Genomic DNA, 26061 nt, shown 5'->3' with positions numbered 1-26061 from the left:
TACAGTTTTCAGTCACAAATTAACCCTCTTTTTGACTCTGGTACCTCATCCTTGGGCCCTGACTATCAATTCCTTCAGCAATAATTGGTACCACAAAGTCCTTTGTGTTTATCCTTCTATCTGATTACTTCATTGGGTCTTCTCTCTCATCCATACTACTCTGTGTCAAATTCTTTTGAATACTTCTTATTGGCCAGCTCAGTTATGGTTTCCATGAATATAACAACTTCAACTTTTCCCTCCCTTTCCTTTGTTTTTTTCCTTCTTTGTCAACCTTAGTCACTAATTCAACATTAAGCTATTTTCATCCATCATCTTTACACCTGGCTTTTATCCAATCCTTGACAAGGAGGTCAGATTCCTCCCATTGCCTAGCTTTCCTTTTGGTTCACTCCATATGTCCTTCTTCAATGGAAGCATATCAGCACAAATGGAAGGTGTTCCACAGTTAGTTTGTAACTTGAGGATTTCCTGCTGACCAATCTACTGTGGCTTGTGTGGCTGAGTTTCTCACCTAACTTGTCAGTTGGTGGTATTCAGTCTCCTTGCTCTCGGATTATAGGGTTGCCTTATTCCATACCTTTTATTCTTCCCAATCCCATAAAGTTGCTTCCCCTGTCCTTACCATGTTATCGTGTTCCTTCAAGATTCATTGTTCCCTCATATGGTCTAGTCTTCCAAACTGCGATTTTAATGTAGTTTTTCATTCCCTCACTTTACCTCCATTTGAACCTATTTTCTTGTTCTCCATGTTTCACCTTTTCCTTAAAACATATTACCTTCTTCTCTTAGTCTGTGGTCATTAAAGGTCCATTTTATTTGTCATTGGCACTTACATACACCTATCTTCTGTTTCTGGATCATTCCTGCCTCCTAAAGACCTCAGTGGATAGCAAAGGTCCCTTCTTTCTTTTAGCCTATATCTCTTCTTTCTGTTTCTCATCTGTACCTTTTTCATAGTCTAGATAGACTTCTATGTCCAGTCTGTACCATTCTTTTGTTATATTACCCTCATGGCTTAATTCTGTGGTACTTGTTCCCAACATTTTATTATTTGGCAGTTTTTTCTGTTCATGATCATACCCCTTCTAACCCTCATCATTTGGGTTCAACATTTCAATTTAATTGGCATATTCTTCTTGTCTTTTTCACACCAGAAGATATATTCTCATCAGGCTCAACATGCCACCTTTTCCCTCACTTCTTGGAGGAAATCCTAAAGTCAAGACATGGATTGGACTTAATATGTTCTTCTTTCATTATTTATAACATATTGTGGTTTCTTCTTCATGTTGTTTTCCTTTTCTACTTGTGGCTGCTCTTCAAGTTTTGGTGCAACTATGACTGAATATGTTTATATTCATACTTTCTTTTCCTTTGACAGGCCCTTACTTAATTTCTTATTTATATAGATCCAGTCTGTAGTGAGTGGCACCTGACCAACTATGCTTTAATTAAAATCCACACTCTACAGCCATATTGACTTGCACTTTAACTTTCCAGGCCTTCACAATGCTAATCATTGAGATGTTGTGTTCCACATGATTGCTTAGTGGTGAACAATCTCGCAGTGTACTTGCTTCATAAACTTGCTTGTTCCAAGTTGTAACACCCATGAACTGCATGGGTAAAGCAGAAAAGGATAGCTGCACATCCCTGCCATGCCTTGTAATGAACAAATTGGTATGGTCTGTTTTTCAGAATAGGATTTTGTGATCGCTCCTTGCATTATCTCAGGTGTTAACATTCTTTACCATTTTCCAGTTCCAAGCCACTGGGGGTGGTTGACTGTGGAGGCACCTTCATGAATGTGTTATACACAAAGCTGGCTATAACCCCTCAGTGCAGAGTGGGATAGTAGTGTTCTGCTGGTATAGATGATGCAATATCTTCCAATGTTTGTTATAAAACCACAAAGGAGTGAGATATCAAATTACAGTTTACTCTTTAATTAGGAGCTGAGTGTTGAATTTAGAATAAAACCAATCAACAGAAGTTCTCTCTCATCTTTATGGTTGCAGTGTCTTTGATCACACACCACCTGTGTTATGGGTAACAGTGTAGTTAAGGGGGACCTTTCTGGTTATTTCCATTTAGCTCTCCTTTCTTGTATCTTATGCCAAGGATATGATTACTTTCTGGATGGTTCCAAACAGTTTTGCTGTTGAGGGATTTGATTTTTATTATATAGACATTCTTTTGTTACTGAATGTTAGGTCCCTAGATTGATAGATTTAAAATATGTGTCGTGCTCAGTAATCAATGTGTGTCATTTTTGCCTCTGGTCTCTTGAAATTTTGGTAAAATGGTATGATCTTTGTTCTACCTCTGTGAGGATGTCAGTTCCCAGCAGCATGGGTTTTGGATGTAGTTAACTTATCAAGTCAGTCCATCGTGCCCTAGCCACTTTACCTCTAGGGCAGATCCATTAATATATCAGCTTTTATACTATTTCTTGCTTGGGATCACAATCCTGCCACAGTATTTTCACACCTGGATGTGATTCTCTCTTTTTCCACCCCTATCTTCTACACATTTCACTGATGGGTTAAAAACATGTGTTATTTAGAATTGGCTTAGTTCCCCTCATCAGATCTTCAGGTTTGACTCTCTCTCTCATTTGAAAAGGTATCTTTCATACACTTTTGGCAGTTACTTTGCACCAGTCCCACCTCCTATTCATTATGGTATTCTAGGTAAACTTGTGAGTTGAGGTAACTTCTGAACTGGATGTTATAAAATTCCTCTACTGAAAATGTATTTTCTGTGGGTACTTATCTCCTATTACTCTTTCCACTTCCCTCTAATGTTTATATCTTCTAGCAGTTTTCAAAGTGATATTTTGGTATATTCATATAAAGGAAGACACAGCATGTGCACATGTCACACTGCTATTCATGGAGAAGTTACACATAATGATTTGCACAAGAGACATGTTGGAATTGTTTCATTCCAATAGGGGAAACAGGGCTTATAGCATATGTAAAGAAAAAAGTTTGCATTTAGAGGGCAGCACTGGACAAGTAGAGCTAATACTGTAAGAGAGGTAAGTACCTATAGAAGTATGTTTTCAGTATAGGAAAATTATAACTTTCTAACAAGATTTAGAAGCTAATCCAAGCCACAACTGCCACATACAACTGTTATCAGTATTTTCTCAAAGACTACAGCTGAAACATGGGATATAGAATTAGTATCTAGTTATTAAATAAACTCATTGATTAATAATTATACTTAATTGATCAAATAGTGTTTGAAGTCGAGTCACCATGCTTTACTATAAGTACTTAAATAGAGACTTTTCTATTTCTTTTATTTAATTAGTGAGAAAAATTTGAGTGTTCTGTAGAAGTAAATAATATAGAAAGAAATGTCAAATACTGTATTAAAAAGATTGTGATGAAGCACTATATGCTTTGGTATGTCATTATTTTTGTTAACCTTAATAAGTTTGTCAGAACATGAGGCTTTCTTTTGTACATTTATTTACGTGTGATAAATTTTAGTATTATTTTTATCTTATTGATTAGTATTAGTTTTCTCTCAGAACAATTTACTTAATTAGAGCAAAATTTAAAATTAACCTAATAAAAAAAGTATAACTAATTAAAATATTTTTCTGATCTTATATATAGATATTAAAATCTGTTTAGGTACTCTCACTGTTAAAGATACTTTCTGCTGTAGACCCAGTAATATCGCACAAAATTAGGATAGCTTAAGAGATTTAGATTAGCCCTAAGTCCATGTAAAATATTCTCTATAGAAATCCTAGATACATTAAACATTTCAATATTATACCTAACCTCCAATCATATAATAGCTTTTTGTGATTAATACTGCTCTCTGTATGCTCAATTTGTTTCACTCACCATTAGTCTTTATACTTATCCTCATGTCTTTAATGTGTCACACCTGTGCTGTATTGTGCAAAAACATGCAACAAACCTCCACCAATCGAAGCATAACACAGCTTCCTGGTGCAGCTTTTTCTCCCTAGAATAGAGAGTCTAAACTCACTTCTGGATTTGATTCTTACGTGTTTACAAGTTTAGCTCACTGTACTTTGAGTTTACAAAGTTTGCAGAATTTTGTTACTTTTGTACTTAGTTTCTGAACTCAAACTTTTGACTTCCTTATTCTAACAGCAGTTCGGTAAAAGTTGAAATTTGTTGTTTTTTTTTGTGAAAATATTTCTTGACTCTCTCTCATTTTGGACAACAAATAATTTTTACCAAGATTTCTTCATTGTTGTGTATTCATACACTAAAACGTGCATCTTATTGTTAAACACCCATTATTGTGTTCACAAATGTGATGTTATCAGAAGAGGAGATTACTGCTCTCATATGCTATGAAATGTGTTTTTTGCTAGGTGGTTAAGGGCTTAGCCTTATATCTTCAACTCTCATGAGCTTAGTTTTCATCAGTACATGGATAACTGGCATCTTTTAGCTGCTCATTAGAAGTTTCTTCCTGCTACACTTAGTTTCTCCTCAGAGAAGGTGGGTTGGCTGATCAAGTTAAAAAAGTCCAATGCATATTTCACTCATTTTGAGATTCTTTTGAACTTCTACGTCAGTGGTGCCTAATCTTTTCCAGTTCGACTGCAGTCTATGGAGCTGGTATTTCAGAAAGCACAATCTTCTCCTACTGTACTGCATGAGAGGTTCTATTATGTTTGGAGACTTCAGCATCCTTGGAAACCATTATTTCTCTGGATCAGGCTTACATGAGGGTTCTTTTATTAACAGTAAACAATCAATGAGATCTCAACAGGGATCACCTATATTCCCCCTATCAATCTTCTCAGTGACTTTGCCTGGTGGCTAAGTAGAGACAACACCCCACTTAGCATTCCTCATCTTTCTCCCAGACTGTATTTACACCTTGTTTTTACAGATACCTCTATGTTGAGTTGGGGAGAGTATTTGGATTCTTAAGAGATCTAAGGTAATTGATTGCCAGCCAAATCCAAATTCTCCATTAATATTCTGGAACTTTTGGCTGTTCATTGAGTTCTGGTTCATTTTCTTTCCCTTCTGAAAGGAGAGTCAGTCATCAATCATCTATTCCAACAAGTTAACTATAGTCTCTTACATGTAAGGAGGTAACCATTCTCTGTTACTTTGTTTCCAAACGTTGGATATTTTATTCATAGTTAACAGCTAGCATGTTCACCTGTAGGCTTAACATATTTTGGGTGCTCTCAGTTTTGTGGATTGGTTATATCATCCTGACAGGATTCTTCCCACTGAGTAGTCCTTCAATCCACAGATCTTCCAGTGGCTATGCTCTCAGTTCAATATGCCCCAGCTGAATGCATTTTCCACCCATTGGTACACCAAACTTCCTTTCTTTTAGTCTCTTGTTCCACTCCTTCAATATTAGCAGTAAATGCTTTTAAGCAAGATTGGAAAAAATGCATTTATGTTGGTAACAGATTTATGATTTTGGATACAGAGATCTGATAGTCTTGACAGGACCATATAGGTTCACCATATGTCATTTATATTCATGCAGTCAGATGACATATTCCACATATAATGTAAATTATTAGCCTATAGTTAGGAAAGGCAGAAAATAAAATATTGTATGGAAATTGTTTATTGTTAAAAGAGGCACACTTCAGGGTGTAAAGGTACATAAATATGAAAAATGGGGTGCAGATGCACTCCATGAACCTTCTAGTGATTTATGTCTATTTTTCCATTTGTCTGCTTTCCAGTCATTCAAATGATTCTGTGCCAAGTCCTTCTACTGGTGACATTCTGGCTGGGTCAGACATAGTTCTCGTTACTTCATCTTCTTCACTTGTCACTACCATTACTTTTTCACTCCTCTTCAGCTCTTCTTTGTAAACCTCATGAATACCTATTTCATCCATACATTCTTACACTTTGGCTTCATGCATGGCTTTTATACAGTTTCTTGCAAGAAGGACTGCCTTTCCTCATTATTTGTGTACGAGCACAAATGGTTTGGTTTTGCCATTGGTGATTTTCTCATGGCCTCATTCCTTCTCACTTCACTGTCTCTCCATTTTGTAAGTTATTCATGTGACTGATCAACAAGACTTTTCTGTGTCGACCATTGCAGACTACAGGGTGGCTTTGTCCTCTACCTCCCATTTGTCTCCGTTCCAACATATTTATCTTCTCCTGTCATCTCTCTTTTGCTTTATTCCTTTCTTATCCTCTGCTCTCCATAACCTTCCCTACCAGATTAGAATCAGAATATAGTTTTACCTGACCTTCCACACTCCCTGTAACACCTTTATCTAAAAACTTAATTCTTCATTCATTCATCCTTTGGGCATCATTGGTTGGATGTGTTCATCATTGATGTGTCATGCATCCTCTACCACAGCACCTATGTCATCATCTCTCCTGATAGGACCTTCCTTCCAGGACCTTGGAAGCTCATGAGGGTAATTTTGTATTCATTTCTATTTCAGTTTGTCATCCCTTTCCAGTCTGGAACAACTCTTGTGTCCAGTTCAGGCTTTACAACACTATTTGGCAAGCATGACTTACTTCTGTACAGGTTGGATTCACCAACTTATTAATTTTGCTTACTACTCCTTATCCTTACATGATCATTGCTTTTTCCAGGTTTTGTCAACCTTGATCTGCCATCTCACCATTTCTCTGGCTGCTTGTTTTCATTGTCCATTGGAGGAGATCATTTATCAGCATGTGAACTGCTCTTCACATTTTCATTTCACATTGTCTGCATCATTTCACTATCTTCTTCTGAACCAGGTTTTGTCTGCCTCCTGTACACTCATGATCTAGCATGAACTGGTGGTAAATGGTGTAGAACCCTCTTCCTAACATGAACCAGAAGTTGAATTACTGGCAATGCCTAGTCATGGACTGAAGATGATCCACCAAAATACAGTTTACTCCTTTGATTGAGACCCCTTCTACTGCCATATGAATGTTGGTTCCTAAGTAGTATGGCACTGGATTAGAGTTGGACCAGTCAACATAAATCCCTCAAATATGAGTGTGCTAGGACAACCATTTCCTCTAAGTTGCATGACTGCATGACAACCAATCAAATTCCACACACTTAATTATTCCATCCACATACTTCCTCAGTAATGGTGAGTAGTCTTAAAATGTTGATATCCTTAGTGATCCTGGCAGTTTATAGGACCAAAGCCCAAATAACCAACTAATAGCATTACAAAGTGGCCTAATGATTCAATAGTATAAATTATCTAAAAATACCCTTGTCCCCAAACAGTGGTAGTGAATATCCTTTAATTGCTTTGATATGCACAGGAAATCATTCATTCCATACATGGATTGGAAAAAATTAGAGGGAGCATTGGCTAGGACCCTTTTCATACTGCAGACTGGACAATGCATTTTTAATGTCAAAACATTTTGGATTAGGTTAAATCTCCACATTGCTTTTCACTTTCCTACCATCCTCCAGATTTTGTTCATTTTGAGTATATGCATACTTGAGAGTTCTCAAAATGTATATGCTCCTTCCATTTTGGTTCCTGAGTCTAAGAGGAATGGTAGAGACTTCCTTTCTACCATGAGCTAGATAATCCTTTTCTAGTTTTGCTGGTTTTGGATGGAGTTGATCTCCCAATTATGATTGGTCCAATATACCTTAGCTATTTTATGCAATGGGTGTGTCTGGTTTTAATTATCAACAGTCTCCTCCTTCTTGGGGCTGGGCGAACCATTCTCTAGTTTTGGACTGAAGTTAACTTTCTGTTTATAGTTTGAACACAGGTGGTGCACGATGTAGATTGGATATTTTTTCCCTGAACTTTACCAGACCTTTGTACCACTCCTCCTATATTATCCCTTATCTGAATTGTGCTTCCCTTCCTAAGGCTCTGCAGCTCATAAATGTCAAACCTTCTCTCCCCCTATCTGCTTATCCTCTCTTTCTCATCTCTACCCTCATCCTGGCACAGATAAACAGACACCTCTGGCCTGTATATTCCCTCTGTTGTTATATTGATTGCACTGCTTTCTTCAGGAGACCTCATTCCTGTTTTTTTCATCCCTTCACAACATTTCTCTTCATGCAATCTTTCACCAGTTACATTGACCATTTGAGTTTGACATTTGATCCAGCTGTCCTATTCCTCCATGTTTCCTTCCCAGCATGCACTTTTGCACATTTCCAGACATTAAATCCATCACCTTATCTTTTCCCTTGCTGCTCATATTTGTTGGCCATTCTAGGATATTGGGCATGTAGATGACTTCACACTTGTTCACCTCCCACTATCTCATCACATCCCTGTTTTTGCTTCCTCAGGGTATCATATGTCACCTGTGGTTATTCTACAGACTTCAATGTAGCTGTAATATGAGGTAGGTCTTTACTAATGTCTTCTTTTCTCTGTGGTGTGTGGTGTGTTTGTACCTGGGATGGGTTCATTTTAGATGGCTGTAATCATTCACACATGTCTTGCTGTCAAATCTCCACTACAAGCCATGGTGACTCTTAAACATTTTCCATGGCCATCTTAGCCCACCCCTGAGATGAGGTGTTACACAAGATCACCAGAGTGTAAATTCCTCATAATAATTACATCATAAGGTGTCTATCCTATACCATACCATTCATGGACAGCATGGATAAAACAGAAGTGGAGTGCTGCCCATCCCTGCCAAGCTTAGATTGAATAAATCAATGTGTTCTGCTTTTAAAAATGTAGTTTCATAATCACTCAGGTGTGACAGTCCATCCAGATTTTCCACCATACTTTTCCCTCTTTTTTCTAGTGGAATATAGAAATCCTTACCACTTATCAGTTCCAAGCTGTTGAGATGGTTTACCATGGATGCAACCTGCTAGATGGGTTCCACAATCATGGCTGTAACCATTCAGTTAATAGTAGTGCAGTGGTGTTCTGCCAGAGTAGAGGGTGTTACAGATTCGTCCAGATTAATAGCTAATTGTTAAAGTTCAAACACAAAAGTGCAATTCACCTCTCTGATTGGGTTCCCTCCTCCTACCTTCTTGTGGATGTTGGTATCCAGCAAGTGAGATGTTGTCCATCTTCCCCTCTTGACTTATTTCCTTTGTTTTGGGTTGCTTCTGTCTTGGGTTTCCCTCATTTTGTGAAGAGGTCATTACTGACCTGAGGTCATTTTGGGCTGGTGTTAGAGTCCAATTGGTTAAGTACATGAAATAGCCTTCTTTCAGATTTCCAATAACACACTTGCAGATACATGGCAGTAGGCTACCCTGTTAGTTTCTGGAGTCAAACACGAGGATGTCAGTACCCACCGAGTGAGGTTTTGGATGTAGTTGACATACCAAGTACACCCCATTAGGCACTAGCCACTCGGTACTATAGGGTACATCACTTGCCCACTTTCCCCCATGAGATTGATTGATTCTGCTTTCTGTTTAAGACCTCATTGTTCAACTGTCCTCTCCCACTACTATACACTCACTTCATATTTAATCATCTCTGGTCCTCCTTATCATGTTCATGTTTTTAGTGAAGAAATACCTGTGGTGTGTTACCACTTCTCAGATCTTCTAATCTGTTCCTCTCAATTGATAGGTGTCCTCTGGGTGCTTCCAGATAATATGCCTGTGCTGACCTTGCACCAGCCCCTCTTCCACATTAGTATGGAATTCAAACTAATCATTTGAATCTGGGGACTGTACACTATTAGAATCAATAATTATCCTAATTGAAAATGTATTTCCAACAGTTACTTCCCTCTTCTCACAATTCCTACCCATCCCCCCCCCCCCAATCGTTCATTGCTCATGTGTTCTGCTAATCTTCAACGTGATAGTTTGGTTGTGGCATATATAGATAGTCACAAGAGTCCTATAATAGTAGTATTCTCCAGTTGATGGAGAGGGGAGGCATTATGCATTGTATGAGAGATGTGTTAGAATTTTGGATTTTAACAGAAGTATCATGGAAGTTTATGGCATGCATTTCTGTAAAAGTTCACATTTAAAAGGCAACATAAAATGAGAAAAGCTAATCTTATAAGTGGAGTAAAGTACTTATCCTGAATTATAACTTTAAAACACTAACAGTGAGTTAAATAAGAGAAACAGAAAGTTAAAATATTTTTATTTCTAGAAACACCAACAGTAAGGCTGATAAGAGAAACAGAAAATTCAAAGAAGCTGGGCAGTTAATTTCGAAGTCTTCCATAACCTCTATGGCAGTAAGTTAGTTATGTGGTTTTTATATTCTAATATCTTGTAAAAGGTAATTTATAAATACCTATTATGATATCCAAAGTGTGAAATTTCCCTATAAAAAAAAAAAGAACTTAAAAATCTGTTTCAACAGTATTTCATTCAAGTAGAGTTTTGTTTGACTTCAATGGACTGCTCCTGTCTTCAAGTTGAAAAAGGCATCAGTATAGAAGTCAAATCTTTCTCCCACCCTGGTAACAGACAATAACAATCCATTAAAGCCAAAACTGAATTTTAAAAATCTACTTGCACAATGTGTTTTGAAATTTTTCTTTCACATTTATAATTATGGTATCAACCCCCTCAAACACACAGTAAAGGTAGTTAAAAGTTAGTGGGTCATAACATTTTTTAAAAAAGTATTTTTATGGTTTTTAGAAGGTAATATCCAGTGAGTGCTGGAATAGGAGAAATAACAGATAGAATGCACTTCTCTTGCAGTCTGATGGTCACAAGTTTGAATATTTCACCCACCAAACATGTTTGCACTTTCAGCCATGTGGGCATTTTTATGTGACAGTCACTCCCATTATTCGTTGGTAAAACAATAGCCTAAGAGCTGGTGGTGGGTGATGATAACTCGCTGCCTTCCTTCTAGTCTTTTACTGCTATATTATGGATGGCTACCATGGATAGCCATTGTGTAGCTTTGCAGTAAACAAAATAGATAAATATAAAGCTTTACTCAACAAAACTTCTTATTTATTTCGGAGATTTTAGAGGTTACACAAAAAGTTGAAAATCATCTTTCCCTTTTAACTAGTTACAATCTGACTATGTGTATTCACAGACAAGTCTTTTGTGAAATTATCTGTGTAGAAAAGACTTATAATGCTTACTGAGGATTTGCCTAATTTCATGAAAATACATTTATCACATTAAACGTTATTGTAGATGATCAAAATGACCAAGTCAATATAAAAATAGTTATTAGAAAATTGCCAAAATGTTCATCATGTTTCTCATCTCTAGACTGCATGGATGTATTTTTAATTTATAAGAATACTTGCACAACTTAGAAAGTTGAAATTATCCAACTTTTCTGATTTAAGATTAAGATAACACTCTGTTGCTGTGTATAATTACCAAGATCCATATTTAAGGTTATTATAAAAGTTCTAAAGTACACTGTGTTTACAATATTGTTAAACCTACATTTAAATGAGTGGAATATTCAAATTGTTAGTAATTTAATGTTTCTATTCTTATGTTTAATGCTCAAAATGCATTGTACTGTATTAATGTATACATGATATGCTATATTTTGTATTTACAGGGTAAAGTGAAAAGCTACACAGCTGTTTGCTGATTTGTATGCTAGAAAAATTATTCTATTTTGCAGGTAGTGAGTTGGATCATAGAAAAAGATGAGAATAGTGTAAAAATACAGATGTTATACAGAGTGATGTTTATATCAAATACATATCACTCACTTCAGAAAGATCTGCTTTTCCTTCTGCACTGAGCTCACAGTATCCAAAATGTAGGTTAAAATGATGTAGAGACATATTACAGAATTATGTTTTATAATTTTTTCATTTGTAATTGTTGATTTTTAAACAACTTGTTCATGCACTGTAAAATGGTTATTAATTATTTTGTAACTTAAATTAACTTGGGCCAGACATAGCATTGTGATTAACATATTGTGCTTGATATTAGAATATCCAGGGTTTGAAATATAATATTCTGGTGAATACACACTCAGTATTACTGTACTGTGGGCACTTCACTAGTACAGTAATTTAGACATAGACAGTGCAGTAATAGAACACTATGGTGGTGTAGACAGTTTAGTAGTACAGTAGTGTAGACAGTTTAGTAGTACAGTAGTGTAGACAGTTTAGTAGTACAGTAGTGTAGACAGTTTAGTAGTACAGTAGTGTAGACAGTTTAGTAGTACAGTAGTGTAGACAGCTTAGTAGTACAGTAGTGTAGACAGCTCAGTAGTACAGTAGTGTAGACAGCTCAGTAGTACAGTAATGTAGACAGCTCAGTAGTACAGTAATGTAGACAGTTTAGTAGTACAGTGGTACAGTAGTGTAGACAGTTCAGTATAGATAGGTCAATAGTACAATAATGAAGATATCTCAGTGTTGCAGTAATATAGAATGTTCAATACTACAAAAAGTATACTTTTTGGTGAAAGGAAATAATATTTTAAAGAGAGGTTTCGAACACTGAATCAGTTAATTAAATGTATTAAAAGTTATCGTTAACCCACGTTCATGTACTTGTTTATGTTGCTTGGTTTCCTGTGCTTAATCTATTTGTTGCCTTAGTGTTGGTTAGATAGACTGCTCTGTGATTCCAAAGTATAACATCATTGTGGTTTAGATACTGTGAATCTGGAACATAAATCAGATAGTTGCTCTTCTTGAAATGGCAGGAGCAGTTTATTAAAGCCAAAACTCTACTTCTAAAATTCAATTGAAATAACAGATGTCAGCTGTTTTTACCTAAATGTATAACTGTTCATATTTCTATAGAATATGAGAGTGAGACAGAATCACATAATTCTAATAGTGGAAATGATGTTGAAAAGACCCAGAATATACCCAATTCTGCTTCCAAAGCAAACACTTCAAGCAGCTCTAGTTCCTCTGAAATAAATGAAAGCCAAACTCCAGCAGAAAACCTTCCATCTAAAAGTCTTAAAACGAGCACAGCTCGGAGAATGAAGAAGACATCTAAGAAAGCAAAACAGAAGTAAGGAAAAACAGTTTACTTCTGTTACTTAAAAGGGAAGCATTTTTCACAAGAATTTTGTTTTTATGCAAACTAATCATATCTTATAACAGACAGTAAATAACTCTTGTATTTCTAATATGATATAATGTACAAATTTGTCATCAAAGTGGCTTTTCTTGTTACTAATTATTCATTAAAATCACTTCAATATTTTCTGGCAAGTAATTTCATAGTAATACCAGTTTCTAAAAAAAGTGTATCCACTTTGTTTTTATGAAATAATACCTGTCCTGTCAATTTGATTATTGAAAAGTCTACAACATAGTTCTAAGAGTGCACTAAATTAAGATATATTTTGAAACAGATTTGTTTTTTTCTTTTTTAATGTTTGCAAAAGGAAGCTAAGGAAGGGTAGAGGTGAGAGTTTATTTTCTATTTTTTGGTTTTTTTTCTATAGTCCTCTTGATCAGAATAACATTTTTACAAATTAATTACGTTCTTTATTCTGATGCATTTGGAGTAGAAATGGTGGTTCGTGTTTTTAATATTTGTGTTAGAGTATTAAATGTTTTATTTTCAGTTTTAATGTTTTTAATTTTATATTGTGTTGCATGTGTTTTTCTCTATTTATTTTGAAATATAAGTTGCACAATGGATTATTTTATAAATTTCTGTGTTGTGTCATTTAATGTTTTATTTTCAGTTTAAGAACTTTTTATCCTTTGTTTTTTATTCACATGCTAAGAAATGAAGTGTAATTCTTAATCTTTTGTTGGGTTTTGTGTTACAGCATAACTTTAGCCTTAAGTAGATGAGATGTACCAATATTATCCCAGTTTTCCAATCACAAAAGCTGGTTATATTTAAATATCTAAAGGACATCTGTAGGTGATGCTTTGAGATTACAGACTCAGTCTTTATTTATGTTTTGTGTTACAGCATAACCTTAGCCTTAAGTAGATGAGACGCACCAATATTATCCCAGTTTTCCAATCACAAAAGATGGTTATATTTAAATATCTAAAGGACATCTGTAGGTGATGGTTTGAGATTACAGACTCAGTCTTAATTTATGTTTTGCTTAACAGCTGATAACATTCGATATTTTTTATCACAAACACTTCTGACATGATATTTTCATTGTCTATTTATTGTAATTTCTTCTTATTATCATATCTGTATAATCTGTCTGAAGTTTTTGGTTATTGGCAGATATTTCTTCATTTAATAACCTTTTCAAACATTTACTGTTTCTTTGCTATAAATATGGCTATCATTATTTGTTAACTGAGGTGATTAAACAGTGCATTCTATAAAAGATACGTGTTCAACCATTCCATGAATAAAAAATGTTTTGTTTTGTAGCCTTTTTATAAGTATTTTTAAAATAACTAACTGCCCTGAACAAGAAAAATCCACTTTTGAAAAACACTCAGGTTATAGGGTTTTTACTCAATAATATCTTGGCTCTCACCAGTAAGATCCACAGAACCAATAGGTGAGTCATGCTCTATTTTCTTTATAAAGGGCCACTTATTGGCTGCAACACAATGACCACATATACAGATGAGAATGGGAAATCGGGACATTTCTTTTCTAAGTCCACCTATTTTTTCGTAAGTTGTTTTTATGTTTTCATTATCTGATAGTTGTATATAGTGTATAAACTAGACTAAGCAAATAAAGTTATTTAGACATAAATGGATGCAACAACAAAAAAGAATTATGTAACAAAGTTGTCATTATGACATAGTGAACGTGAGGAAAAGCATAAAAGTAATTTTTAAGTGAAATGTTAAGATTAGAGAACAAGTAAATCAGTTCACCAAGAAAATAAAACTAATGAAAAAGTGGCAGTTGTTATTATAGGTATAATTTGAAGTTGTATGATCTAATGTGTTTTATTGAAACAAGTAATACATAGAGCAGGGCTACCTTCACATTCAACACACTATGTACGATCTAATACCTAGAGTATGGCTACCTTCACATTCATCACAGTATATATGATCTAATACACGGAGGAGGGCTAACTTCACATTTAACACAGTATGTACAATCTAATATCTACAGCAAGACTACTTTCACATTCAACACAGTATGTATGATCTAATACCTAGAGCATGGCTACCTTCACATTCATCACAGTATGTATGATCTAATACACGGAGGAGGGCTAACTTCACATTTAACACAGTATGTAAGATCTAATATCTACAGCAAGACTACTTTCACATTCAACACAGTATGTATGATCTAATACCTAGAGCATCTTCACATTCATCAATCTAATGTATATAATGTATACAATCTAATGTATAGAGCAGGGCTACCTTCACATTCATCACAATATGTACGATCTAATATGTATAGCAGGGCTATCTTCACATTCATCACTGTATATATGAACTTTTTTTTATCTTTCTGACTGCTTCTTCTGCAATCATTGTCTTTCTTATTTCACTGCAGTAGCCAATGCATCTTTTACAAATTATTCTTTTAGGCTTCTCTATTTCAGTGTAAGTCGTCATAATGTGTTGTGTGTTGGCTCTTCCTGCTGTTGTCCTTGGTGTTACTGGTGCTTGAGCATTTCCTTGACACAGTTATCAATGATTGATTTTCAAAACTCATGCATTTGTAGTTTTATTTGTTGTGCTTTATTAAATAATACCTAAACATATACCACTGCTGTGTTTAGTGAAAACTCAAAGGCAATCATATGATACCATCTAATACTCTTCCTAAATGGTGAAAAATAACTGGACATTTGATTGAATATGTCTTTTCCTTGTTTTATAATATTGTAATTGAGAACCATTTCTGGTTTTTTGACATCCACATCATTGATTCTCTGTCCAGTTTCCTTGGAGTTCAGATCATGCTTCATTGACAACATAAGAACATCATGTTTATTGTTCCATTTTGCAATCACAATTCTATCATCTTGTTGACAGCCTACAATTTCTTCCTTCCTTTGTTTTGTACTTGTAATTTCCTTGGAGTTAGTTACCCTTTCTGTTCACTCATAAGGTGAGTTTGATGCTTCAGCAACTACTTTGATAAATCAATTGATATATAGAAATTATCTGTAGTGAATGTTCTCCCAGCATCTAAATAGTCTTTAACAAGATCAAGGACAGTTTGAGTTGCATGGGTGAACCCATTTAAGGGATGCCATTGTTGTTGCTGTATATCATTTTTTCCAGCTGGTATAGGTGTAACCTTGGGGATCACCTAGTTTATACGCTTTTAAATCATATTTATGTATCTTCCAAAAATTATATTGATGAAACACTAGGCAACAATTATTTCATTTATTGCGATGCATTCACCAGGAATATAAGCTCTTGTCAAAAAATTTTCAATATCCTGAAGTAACCTTCTAATTTTTTCCTAAATGATCTCTCCCAATTGTTTGATTATCTGCAAAATGAACAAATCATAGGAGTGCTTGAAACCTATTTCTTAACATTATTTGTGGTATGTAAGAATTCCTTCAGAAGAGATCTTTCTGACAGCAGTAGATGGTCTTTGGGTATCTCACAACTCCCATATACATAATAATTCCAAAAAACTTCCTCATTTCATCACAGCTAGTATCCCTTCTCATGCTTACCTTATTGTTACCAGCTGCCTTAGTTTGGTAGTTATTGAGGTTTATTTGTTGAACTACGAGATCATAAATATGATCATTAACCATAAGGTCAGACATGTCGAAAGGCATTACTGTAGTGTTTGTAGATGATCTAGAACTTGAAGCAATAAATGAAAATGTTTTTTTGGATGGAACTGTTCACTGGGTGCCAGTAATAAGATAGAGTGTGCTGCTGGGCATTACCATTAACTCCAGTTTCAGACTCTGTATTTTCAGATGTGAGGGCTTCTTCATCTTCTGAGTTGCAAGTTTAATTACTAGAAGGTTCATAATCTGAATATTCAGTATCTCAATTTTCCTCAATTTCAAATACTCTGATTTTGATTTTCTCTTTTTAGAAGCATAAAAAAATATATACTGACATATCAGATTGCTTGGAACTTGTATTTCAACTTAGAAAAAATATATTAAAATATTTGAAAAACACCTGAATCAATTAAAATAATTTAAAATCACCTGAATCAATCAAATTGAAAATATATGGGCTGAGTTAAACAGATTAATGAAAGATTATAACACAGAAGATGAACTTTTTCAAGTACTCAAAGAAACATGGTAGTCGATAACTCAGGAATATCTGCACAAACTCATCAAAAGCATCCCACATCAGTGTGAAGCATTACTGAAATTCAAAGGATTGTCAACTAAGTGTTAACTTCTGAAACTTGTATGTGTTATTTTGAGTTTCATTTTTATATTTGATTATTGCAAAGAAACTTGTTTAATCATCTTGTAGATGAATAAGAAGATACACCAGGTACATAACACTTTTTATGTAACTGAATCATGTAAATTTCAGATATTTACAAAAACCAGTGTTAAAATTTAATATCTGAACAGATCTCATCAAGTGTGTTTTCAAAACATACTTTTACAGCTTCGGTTCCTGGTCCTGAGATGAAGTTGTTAGGAACCTTTGTTCTACCATGGCCCAGATGTTCTAGTCCTAATGCCACTGGTTTTAACCAAGAGGTGACTTACCAGTTGTGATGTGATGTGCCATAGCCACTCTACACTACTGGTTCTTCCATGTGATTCTTGGATGAACCTCTTTCCACCCATTTCACGACATGTTCATTCTTCTCAGACACTGAATATTTTGCTTGAATCATGTTGAAACCAGCCTTGTTATAATCACCTACTTTTACATGAAACATCTTGAAACTAACCTTATTATAATCACCTACTTTTACTTGAATCATGTGAAACCAGCCTTGTTATAGTCACCTACTTTTGCTTGACACATGTTGAAACCAGCCTTGTTATAGTCACCTACGTTTGCTTGAAACATGTTGAAACCAGCCTTGTTATAGTCACCTACTTTTGCTTGAAACATGTTGAAACCAGCCTTGTTATAGTCACCTACTTTTACTTGAATCATGTGAAACCAGCCTTGTTATAGTCACCTACTTTTGCTTGACACATGTTGAAACCAGCCTTGTTATAGTCACCTACTTTTGTTTGAAACATGTTGAAACCAGCCTTCATATAATCACATACTTTTTACTTGAATCATGTTCAAACTAAACTTGTTATAATCTTTTTGTAGATTAAATTCTTACATGTGGGCCACTTGAAATTTGGATTCCTTTTTTCCACCAAGTTGAAACATTTCACAATGGTAGCCAAAAGCTGTGTGACTGAAGCATGATTACCAGCTGCATGGGTGATGTAACATTGTTACCCTTATAAAGGTAGCAGATACATAAGGTATCACAAACATGAAATGCATTCCAATCCTGCATTTCACCAAATATAACTTAATCTTGATCTAATTGATGTATATAATCAGGTAATCAAATTTGATAATATTGGAAAATGTCATTCTTGAGAGCCACTTGTTGTGTTTAAAGTTTTGTTCAAGGTGCAAACAAATCTTTTCTGTACTGGTGAAAACAGCTACCACTACTAATTGGTGGTGCCTGATGAGATATGGCAAGTCTAGATATAGGAAGTTTTGCAGTTATTTATCTTTAATAACATGTTCTAGCAATGTGTATGTACATCATGCCAACTCATCACTTTCTTGTAAAAATGCTCAATATTTTTTTGAACGAGTAATTGGCACTGCACTTCATTTTGTAATCTACAACCATATGTCTCTTTTTTTTGTTCCAGTCCTTTCATTTTTTACTATGCTGTTAAAGTTCCATGTAGTTGCAACCTGATAATTAATGCATGTATTGTGCATCACATGTATAACATGAGTGTTTGTTGATGTCATAACATTTTTGATTTTACTTTTTGTTTTTTATAATATAAAAAATAAAAAAACAACTGTCATTCTTCATAAACATATCATGCTCCATCCAAAATATGAAACATCATATGCCAGAAGCTGTATTCAGCACATTGGATAGTATATGACTGTGTATATTTGTGTTACATAGTGTAGCATATGACTGTGTATATTTGTGCTTATCATACATTTCTTTTAGAAACACTTTTTTTTTTCAATTTGAGGATATGAGTATGAAGATCTATGTCAATAATAACCCAGTTGTATAGCGTACAGAAGTAGCTTGTGTTGGTTCTCTAATATCCTACTGGCATAAAATACAGATGTAGCTACCTTTTGGTTCAGTGGTAACCTAGTAGCATAATCCACAAATGTGGCAGCTCTCAGTTCACTAATAACCCAGTTGTATAGTGTACAGAAGTAGCTTGTGTTGGTTCACTAATATCCTACTGGCATAAAATACAGATGTAGCTACCTTTTGGTTCAGTGGTAACCTAGTAGCATAATCCACAAATGTGGCAGCTCTCAGTTCACTAATAACCCAGTTGTATAGTGTACAGAAGTAGCTTGTGTTGGTTCACTAATATCCTACTGGCATAAAATACAGATGTAGCTACCTTTTGGTTCAGTGGTAACCTAGTAGCATAATCCACAAATGTGGCAGCTCTCAGTTCGCTAATAACCCAGTTGTATAGTGTACAGAAGTAGCTTGTGTTGGTTCACTAATATCCTACTGGCATAAAATACAGATCTAGCTACCTTTTGGTTCAGTGGTAACCTAGTAGCATAATCCACAAATGTGGCAGCTCTCAGTTCACTAATAACCCAGTTGTATAGTGTACAGAAGTAGCTTGTGTTGGTTCACTAATATCCTACTGGCATAAAATACAGATCTAGCTACCTTTTGGTTCAGTGGTAACCTAGTAGCATAATCCACAAATGTGGCAGCTCTCAGTTCACTAATAACCCAGTTGTATAGTGTACAGAAGTAGCTTGTGTTGGTTCACTAATATCCTACTGGCATAAAATACAGATGTAGCTACCTTTTGGTTCAGTGGTAACCTAGTAGCATAATCCACAAATGTGGCAGCTCTCAGTTCGCTAATAACCCAGTTGTATAGTGTACAGAAGTAGCTTGTGTTGGTTCACTAATATCCTACTGGCATAAAATACAGATGTAGCTACCTTTTGGTTCAGTGGTAACCTAGTAGCATAATCCACAAATGTGGCAGCTCTCAGTTCACTAATAACCCAGTTGTATAGTGTACAGAAGTAGCTTGTGTTGGTTCACTAATATCCTACTGGCATAAAATACAGATCTAGCTACCTTTTGGTTCAGTAGTAACCTAGTAGCATAATCCACAAATGTGGTTACTTGTGATTCCCCAATATTGTAGTAATATAATCCACAGATGTGGCAGCTCTCAGTTCACTAATAATCCAGTGGTATAGCATACAGAGGTAGCTCATGTTGGTTCACTAATAACCTAGTAGCATAATCCACAAGTGTGGTTACTTGTGATTCCCCAATATTGTAGTAATATAATTGACAGATGTGACAGCTTTTATGTCATTGACTAATTTGTAGAAGGAGGTTGCTTTGATGACATCATCATCCACTCTTTCACTATAAGTCCTTTGCATATATTTAAGAACATGCTTTCTAGTAAATCCTGGAAAAATAATTTATCATCTATTCTCACTTTGCAGTTACTACATGGCAAAAGTTAATGTTCTCTGGCATTATACAAATTCCACAGCTCTCATTTCAGTTATACTTACAACTTGTTTTTTTGTACTGTTTTGTGAATACTGTAGTATTAATGTGCTTTACATATACCTTTGATAGATAACATTTGTTTTTATCCTTTTGCAATTTATTTTTCTTGGTATGCTTTACAGAACCATAAAAGAAATGCTTCCCACTGTAAAGAAGTTAGGCTTGAACTTTGCAAACATTTGGTTGCTAAGTTTGGATCTTTATTCTATGATTTATTTTATTCTAGTTGTTTACTACATGTGTCTATTAGGTCATTAAAATGTAGCACATAATTCATGAAATATCCTCATATGTGAATTTGGCAATCAAAAATGTGATGTTCTTTGAATTTTTTATTTCTGTTAGATAACACCTCAGAAATAGGAACATAACTCCTTCAAATGACCATCCAAGTTTAATGCTTTGATTTCTCTTTCACACTGGACAAATTAATAAAAATCAGTGTCACTAGAACTAATACACATTCCGTGTAGATCATAATTGAAACTTAAGTCAGTTCTCGATATGAATTAATTCTTGATTACCCACAGGTATAAAGTAACTTCTTCAGTAAAGCTAACTTACAATTTTCATTTTGCTGGAACTTTATGACAACCTGCTGTTTGCATCAATCCCTCTTATTCCTTCATCTATGTGGGCAGTTTTTTACTTTTCAATAGCAAAATATTTGTGGTTTTGGAATGATTGTCAATCAGTCTACTGCAAGGTTTTCCATCAATAAATTTACAGACAGTTTTTCTCAAGCAATGAACTTCTTTGTCATAGGTGAAGTATATTCCAGCTGAACTTTGCCCCTGCCTTTTTGATGCCAGATTAGCTCCTCATTGTGCTTTGATCTGATTGGGTTTTGAGTTGCATCACCTCAATATACTTTATATATACAATATTATACTTTGTATAATAACTGTTGCTAGTTTTTTACATTCTTAACTATAATGGTCATACTTTCCATAATTATAACAGTTCTCTGAAAGTGTAGGCTTTAATTTACAGTACTTCATAACATGCCCTTTCAGGTATTACTTGAAACACCTGTTGATTTCTTAGTTATTTATTCTGTGCAACTAGCTTTCTGATTAATTCTTATAACTCTTTTAGACTATTGTGCAAGAAAGTTGGTATTTCCATAATTTCATAATAGTATCTTTTAGTGGTTTATCTGTAGCCTCAATGAATTCTAGTTCTTTCAACTGCAGAGCTACTTTTAAACATGTACACCTACTTTTCTTCACTATGATTCAAATACCTTTATTGGTTATGGCATTTATAAACTGATCACATGTGAATGAATCTATCTTTATGAGGAGGATCTGGATGAGGTAATTACGCAGATATTTCCAAATCTTCAAGTTTGGTAAAGTCTTCTCTTTCGTCTGTACTCTGTTCCAGAAGTTTGGATATTTCCTTTTAGTGTGTCACTCTAAACCTGTTTAACAAGGTGGCCATTAATGCTTGATAGTTGTTACACCTCCTCTTTTTAATGTTGCTGAAACTGTTTCTTTTAAATTAGAAGATAGATGTCTTGCTCATATTCTGAAAATTGCAAACTAAATCTAGTATGACTCTCATAGTACCTCCACACTGATTTCTGTGTTGGCCAAATTTCAAGTGACCAGTTAAATTCTGGAACTCTACTTGGTAATATTGTGACTAACGTACTCCAGAAAGATAATTCTTTAAAAGCTGACACAGATGGTGGTAGTACATGTAAATCAAATAAGTTATTTTACTCCCTGTTTGATGGTAAATAATTTAGTTGGATCTCTTAAGTTGATACAAAACTAGTTGTGGTTGACTTAATATTTGCATTTAATAATTATTTTCCAGATGTTTTTGTTCTACATTATTGATATCATCCTTGTTAATCTAATCATTAAGCTGAATATTTCTTCACTTTCCTCATTTGTATTTACTTCTTACATCTTAGTAGTTTCCTTGAGCTTGTCTTCAGTCAGATTTACTTTTTATTTTAATTATTTTTAAATATTAGGTATTTTTCCTTTTTAAGTTATCCCTTAAATTTCTGTCACCTTCTCCTAATTATTTGACCCATTCTTCCTTTAATCTTCTGTTATGTACTTCCTGGTTTTATTTTAATATACTATAATTTTATTGGCCTTATTCTAATGATCTGTCTCTTTCTGTATGCCCTTATTTCCATTGTTTTATCTGTTTAATAAATGTTTTGTCTCACTTTGTTATCAATTTGAAAAAAGAAATGAAGTTTTGAATATTTTATATTCTAGTCAGAATATACCCACTTCCAACACCAGTGTTTGAAAATTATTCTTTTACTGGTGGGTTATTTCAATTTACTTGATGAAATAATTCAATGTCTATCCATATTACCGATGATGTAAGATTCATTACAATCATGGTTTCACCAGTGAAGGCATCATCAGATATTGGCGAAACCATAGTTGTAATAAATGATGTATCTGTCACATGCATAATTATCTTGTTTTTCTTCAATTGTGTAATTATGGAGTTTCAGCAAGTATAAACGGTTTCAAGTATCAATTACATTAGTTTATTTCTGATCGTTTACAAGTTTAAACACTATATGTCACGTTTACTAATGATATTAATTGCACTACACTAAAGTAAAAATGTATAATTACTTGTTTAAAGTAACTCAATATGCACAATATCAAATACAGATTCAGTAAAATCACTAAAAACAAAAACGCTCTGACTGACTCAATTTGCTGTTTAAAAGCAACTCTACTGCCTTTGTGATGTTTCACTGACCTTTGTATTTGTTACCTGCCCTTGAATTTACCCAAAAATTGGATGTAATTTTTTTTTACTTTTCAGGCTTACTTTTTGATCTTACAGTCTTCATTGATACTCGCAGCTCTTTCTATCAAACAAACAAATTATGGCCTTAAAAATATAGCTTATGACAACAGACATGTTATGAATCACAGTGTTTTACAAGTCAACTATTTCTCACGTAATGAGTTAATCTTGGAAATTATTCAGAATATATATGTATATATAAGGATGTATTTCAGCTTATTACACAATGGCTAACAATTTTAATTTGTTTTGAATTTTATGCAAAGCTACATGAGGGCTATCTACGCTAGCTGTCCCTAATTTAGCAGTGTAAAACTAGAGGGAAGGCAGCTAGTCATCACCACCCACCGCAAACTCTTGGGCTACTCTTTTACCAATGAATAGTTGGATTGACCATAACATTATAATGCCCCCCATGGCTGAAAGGGCGAATATGTTTGGTGTGACGGGGATTCAAACCCAGACTCCTAAGATTATGAGTCAAGTGCCTTAGCAATTCTAATAGGTATTTTTTGTTTATCAGTGATTTGTCTTCTAAATCTTTTATTCTGATTCATCAAATGATTTAATAAATGGCATAGGCAGGGAAGATTTTAGGCCTTCACGTAATAGACTTGTGAATCTTCTATAACTAGCAAAACAGAACTATATATAGTTTTTCCAAACAGCAACATTTATGCTGATAAAAGAACATAAATTTCTTATATTTGTTATTGCAAGGTATTGTTTCATTAGCAGCTTCTTTTGAACTATTTTGTGAGAATAAGGCCAGCTCCAATCTAATTAACGGTATCAAATTAGTTTATTTCAACCTGTAACATTTGTTACAGGTTAATATCACTTGTACACAGTTTGCTTCTTTCTTATGAATTTCACGATAAGCTAAATGGTTATCTGTGATAGCTGCCCCTAATTTAGTAGTGAAAGACTCAAGGGAAGGCAACTAGTCACCACCACTCACCACTAATTCTTGGCTACACCTTTACAAACTAATTGTTGGATTGATCATCACATTATATTGACCCCACTGCTGATAGGGCAGACGTGTTTGGAAGGACAGGGATTTGAATCCACAGATTGCGAGTCGAGAGCCTTAACTACTAGACCATGCTGGGCCTGTATACAGTTGTAGACTATAGTTCCCTTTCACATTAAACAGAAATGTGCATGTTAATGGTGCGTGCACCTAAGCTCAATGTTTCACTAATAATATTTCCTGAAACAAGTCTCACTCTTTAACATTCACAAACATTCTAAGACTACGTTTATATATTGTTTTTTAATTTAATATCGTCATCATTGCTACTAGCCAAGAACTAAATTAAAGTGTGGAAAATACAGCTTACAATAATATGATGCTTTGATTTGTTTATCACTTACTCCTGAACCAAAGTTTATATGAGATTTTAATAATACCTAGCACTGATGCAATTAATTTACTATTTTAAATTATTCACTGGATAAGCTGCTTAATATACTAAAAAATATGAAATATAATCTATTATTGTATCTCAGAAGGGCTGGTATGGGTACTAACACTTTTATTAATAAGCAGAAAACAACATTTCGACCTTCCAAGGTCATCATCAGGTTAACTTGACACTGAGTTGTATTCATCAATTACTTGTATGAAATATTTCAAATGTTTTTCTTTGAACATTTGGTGGATAAGCTACCTCCCTTCACTTACAATGACTTCTGGTGTTTGTCAAACCTCTCTTCTTTGCTGATGTTTAGTTGAGATGCTACCAATGACATAAGTGTGAGAAAGTACATGTATTCAGGAATTCCAACACTAAGATGCATAGTTAATCCTTATCTCAAGACTAAAGAGTGATGAGTTGCTCTATCTGGGATTGCCCAATGTTTCACCTACCAGAGAAACAGTTTGACTGGTGGAGATCATCCACCAACAGCATGTTTAGACCTTCTTGGCTGCTATCAAGTGATTTTGACGAAAAATGTGACTTGGCTTGAGACTTCTGTAGAAATCCCCATCCTGTGGTCTCAGAGTTGCCAATTAATTATAAATAAAAATTAATTATTTAAATATTTGTGCTCTCCGTGGCTAATTTAATCTCATCAGAAATAATGCTGGCATATTTAATATGTTTTCTATTATTGAGTTCAAAGTTTTTAAGACATTTTATATCTTAAAAATAAATATTAATTACAGCTTAATTAAATAGCAAGTAGTAACGAGACTCCAACAGTTTTCACTCTGTTGAATACATGCATGTTTTTTATCAATCAATTAGGGTTCATATTTCTCCTGATATCTTGCTTAGGTTTACTGTCAAACATTATTATACTTGTGGTTTTCTCAGCTACACCAATCCCATGTAAGAATAACAACCAAGAGTAGGAGAGAAATCAACAGAAAATGTGTCATGAAACAATTCCCAATTTCTAAATTTGAATTTGGAGAAAGACACTGGACATAAACAAAGTAACAAGTACTGTTTATTCAATAAATATAAACAATGAACTTATGTGAGGTTATTTTTGTGATTGATTGTTCCTTCTGGTTTGTTTTTTTTAGAAAAGGAGATTCCAAAGTCTGTATGTTTACAAGATTTGCTGTCCAGATATGAGAGAGGACAAGTAGTTTCTCTGCAAATTTTGTATAATGTTTGTGCATTGATTAAAATTTTTTGACAGTTTTACCTTTAC

At 34.4% G+C, this 26061-nt stretch overlaps 1 protein-coding gene across 4 annotated transcripts in view; it reads left to right on the top strand.

The window, feature by feature from the left end:
* Positions 1-26061, top strand: part of LOC143250453 (chromatin modification-related protein MEAF6-like) — a 46250-nt gene extending 20189 nt beyond the window's left edge. For 2 of the 4 annotated variants that reach the window (XM_076501008.1, XM_076501006.1), the window contains exons 4-6: positions 10100-10187; positions 11564-11704; positions 12711-12846. In XM_076501008.1, coding sequence (XP_076357123.1) covers positions 10100-10187; positions 11564-11686 — 211 coding nt within the window. In that variant the 3' untranslated portion in view covers positions 11687-11704; positions 12711-12846. Of the gene's footprint in view, positions 1-10099; positions 10188-11563; positions 11705-12710; positions 13876-25930 lie in introns of those variants that run through there. The other 2 variants (XR_013028198.1, XM_076501007.1) reach the window with 2 other exon arrangements.

This window comes from Tachypleus tridentatus, chromosome 5 (genome assembly GCF_004210375.1).
Source record: "Tachypleus tridentatus isolate NWPU-2018 chromosome 5, ASM421037v1, whole genome shotgun sequence".
Taxonomy (NCBI): domain Eukaryota; kingdom Metazoa; phylum Arthropoda; class Merostomata; order Xiphosura; family Limulidae; genus Tachypleus; species Tachypleus tridentatus.
The sequence above is the reverse complement of the archived record's forward strand: the minus strand, read 5'-3'. Positions and strand labels throughout refer to the sequence as shown.